Source organism: Morone saxatilis, unplaced genomic scaffold (genome assembly GCF_004916995.1).
Source record: "Morone saxatilis isolate NCDOM2014 unplaced genomic scaffold, NCSU_SB_2.0 Contig9, whole genome shotgun sequence".
NCBI classification, from domain to species: domain Eukaryota; kingdom Metazoa; phylum Chordata; class Actinopteri; family Moronidae; genus Morone; species Morone saxatilis.
In genome coordinates this window covers 9,205,135-9,209,003 of record NW_023340268.1, presented here as the reverse complement: position 1 = coordinate 9,209,003, position 3,869 = coordinate 9,205,135, and the positions used below count along the sequence as shown (strand labels likewise).

Sequence of the window (3,869 nt, the reverse complement as noted above, 5' to 3'; positions counted from 1 at the left end):
CTCTCACTCTGTTTGTCTTAGAGTGAGTGAGAGAAAAAAACTGACCTTCATAAAGCTCCACGTAAAGATTCTCTACAACGCCTCCTTCTCTGGTCTCCTTTTGAGGAAGACTACAGAAGGAAGTCAGCCAGACATTTAGAAATCTATAGGGAAAGACCTCAAGGCTAAATTGACATAAATTAAGATTTCTGTTTTTCAATAGGAGCTGTGAAATCACGTGAAAGCACAGAATAAGGCAGAGAATTCCATTTTAAATAGCAGTAAACATTTTGACATCAGATGGGATGCTTTCCCTCTCTGAGCCAAACAGTGATAAATACAGGAAACCGTCTTTTGGCCTTCTTGACTTGCTGAACCCAAACTGCACAAGTAAGTAAAAGCAAGAAGAAGAAGAACAATGTACTGATAGTAAAAGTAGCTGAACTGTGCATTTTGAGATTTTCTTCTGTAGTGAAACTTGCCTCCAAATCCAATATTTTATAAATAATAGTGTTTGAAGGTGTGCTGGTGAAGAGCATACATCATTTTTAAATAGAATAAAAGCATACTGACTTTGTAAAAAAGGTAGTAAGTCTTTTACTGACTTAAAAACTATTTACATTTAGCATGAGAGTAGATGGAGCAAATGCATGTCATAGCAGACTCACAAGGGTGGTTAAAATGATTTAAAAGCTGTTATTCACTTTACTGGGTTGTGCGTGCTGGTTCACTGTCACTGGGAGACTAAATGGAACCGAACCGTCGTTACTGTTATTAACTCCACCTTTGTTTTTCTGCCTTTGACAAGTCAAAATGTCGGCTGTGCAACCAGTCCATTTAGAGACTTAGATGACTTTATACTTGTTACTGATATTGAATATTTATTTTACAGACTAGTGACAAATTAAAGGAAAACCTGACCTTCCACCTACGTCACAAGCTGTCACTAAACATTTTAGGTAATTTTTTGGCCATTTTATGTTTTAATCGATAGTCAAGAGCTGAGAGATGACAGTTAACGAGGTGACGTGCAGTAAAAGGTCCCTGGTTGGACACGAACCGGACGCATTACTGTTTACGGCCAGCGCCTTGACCCCCGAGGCCAGCAGGGTGCCCCATCACTGAACGGTTTAATGAGTATGACAGTGAAAGAATCATGTTATGGCCTTCACAGACATCGGATTTCATCAAAGTGTTAGACAGCGCTCTCCTCCACATAATAAAAACACCAAATGAGGGGCCATCTTTAGAAAAATAATTGTTTTTCCTTCCAGTAGAGTTCCACAGACTGAAAAACCTACATCAAGGAGCATTTGAAGAGAATGTGATAGCCCAAAAAAAAAAAGACACTTCTTATGTTTGTTTTTTTATTCTTTAGCCCATTAGGACATCCCAGTCACCACATTTGACCTTAAAACATAAGAGTTGTTTACTGTTGTTTACTGTTGTTTAGCCTTGGTGTACAGTCTTTTGACTTCACGGGGGACAGACACGCTGGCGCATTAGTCATCCTGCAGGAAGACTGAGAGGGAACAGCTTAAAAAAGAACTATAAAACCATGGTCTTCAGTGGACCGACCATCTGGGGCCACTTAGATGCCCGGCTGGTGGCAGACTGACCTCCAGCACTAACACATTGGTGCACACTCGTACTCAGTGACGCCCACATATTCAGACACTGTTCAATTCTTCTGTAACATCAGCTCTTTGGGATTTCTGTTGGCGATTAGAACAGATCTGGCTATTCAGATCCTCCCTCCCTGTGTCTCTGTGACTCTCTGGTTTGAATATAGGTCACTGAATTGAGTTCCTGGCACACGGCCAGTTCACTCCTACTCCCTCTCTCTCCTTTCCGCTCCCTTCTCTATTTCTCTTATTTTTACGTTCAGCTTCCCTCCCCAGCTCTCTCCTTCCCCTCTATGTCCCACGACCCTTCTCCAGCTATTTTCCTATGGAATGCAGGATGTTACTTTCTACTTTACTACTTTTTTTCCCTGCACTTTTGAATAGCAACAAATACGTTGGAGGAAACTGACCGTTAGGTAAAGCCTGGGTGGAGTCGGGCAGTGGAAAAAATAATTTTGAACATGAAGTGCTTCGATTCAAACTGCTGGTTGTAATTCACATTTCTTCCCTGCCTCCTGAAAGAATGAACAGTGGCAGCTGTAGGTCACAGGTCTGCGATAAGGTGTTGAGAAATAACTGATAAATACTGCATGTGTGTGTGTGTTTTCAGGTCAGTTATGGGTGTCTGTGAGCGGGGGGAAGGTGATGGTGTTTGATGCCTCCAGCTGGTCCCTCACACACACCTGTCACGTTGGGAATGCAAGACTGGTAAAGAAAAGACACACACTGCTCACACTAACACACCAGTTCAACTGCAACACCGAAACACAAGTGCACAAGATCGAAGTTGTTTTACAAGTTGGGCTGGATATTGAAATTCCAGAATGTGTGAATGGCTCTGATTTAAAAGAAAAAAACTGCCTGCTAAGCACCAAACCGCAGAGAGAGTTACTACCTGGTGAACATAAAGGAGCATTTAGTAACTGAAGACCCAGATATTTCCCTCAGGAGTTGGTGGAGGATACAAGAGAGCTAAAATGAGAGTGAATGCTGGACTCGAATTTGTCAGGTTGCCAAAAAACACAACTTCAGATGAATGTTTGCCAACTTGTTAGCTATATCAACTTAAAAGGTGATTAAGGCTCAAAGGTTATCAGTTTTGTGTTTATAGTTTGTTTCTGCTACCCCAAAGTGACCAAAAAAAAGATACTTATCGCAATACAGGAGTTACCATTCAATATATTGCGATATGTTGTGTTTTAATTAAAGCTATTATTCATCCTTGTCTCTCTGTAATCGAAGGGTGTTAAGTTATCTTTTCCATTAAGTGTATAAAAAAGTATATGATGAGACAGCATTTGAAGAGTTTCAAGCAAACTTTAAGGTTGGGATTCACAGATACCAGTATCGAGTATCGGTTCCGATACTGTGCTCTTGTACTCGTTCTTTGGCATTAATAGAACTACCACACCTGATATCACTTTACCACAGCGTGACGTTACGTAACCTCTCCATAGAGGAACAGCTGATTAACATGTTTTCAAAGTCATTGTTAGGACTGTAATAGTATTGCTAATTACTCATAGAAGTACTTGGTATTAGCAAAATGTAGAAATACAAGAACAAGTCTTGGCTCTTAGTTAAGTTTGATTTCCGCCTTGGAGTTATGACAAAACTAAATCTTATTTTTCCAACAAAAATCTCTCCATTGCTCAATTTCTCATCTCTTTTTCACAATTTTCGACAGCGTAAAACATGGATGCATTCAACAACTTTGCCACCGTTTGAATGAGAAACTAGAAAAACATGCTTACGTTTGCTCACAGTAAGATATCGAAGAGAGTAGTAAATTCTGTTCTGACTGATAATGTTGTAGTGAACATGATATTTTGGTAGTTCTTCCATCACTAAGTTAAAACATGTTCGACTGCTTCACATCACTGGCCAGAATCAGCAGATAAACAGCACATACACTGACATCAGATACAGATAAAACTGTTTTCCTCAGGTTTATTTTTTGCTCTTGTAACTACAGTGTCGGTATTATCTTCAGACTTGCAAGCACATGTTTTGAGGAGTGTACAGTGTGTTTTGAATAGTTTTAATTCCCCCCCTAAAAGAAAAACATTTTCTGGGCAAACATGGACTTTCTTAACAAAATATAAACAAGTGAAAGTTGGCAGGAGTGCCTGAAAGCTGTTTGGGGAATGTTCATGGTAAATGAGGTTAAGGATGAGTGTAAAGTTTTAAGGCACTTCTTAGGACTGTGCTAATCACTGACCTCTGCTCCAAGCATGCAGGTCACAGTCACATGAAATATGTTAA

At 40.0% G+C, this 3,869-nt stretch overlaps 1 protein-coding gene across 1 annotated transcript in view; it reads left to right on the top strand.

Moving 5' to 3' along the window:
- Nucleotides 1-3,869, top strand: part of dennd3a (DENN/MADD domain containing 3a) — a 23,606-nt gene that overhangs the window by 14,352 nt on the left and 5,385 nt on the right. The window contains exon 24 of the mRNA XM_035681183.1: nt 2,215-2,312. Within this exon, the coding sequence (XP_035537076.1) occupies nt 2,215-2,312 (98 nt within the window). The remainder of the gene's footprint in view (nt 1-2,214; nt 2,313-3,869) is intronic.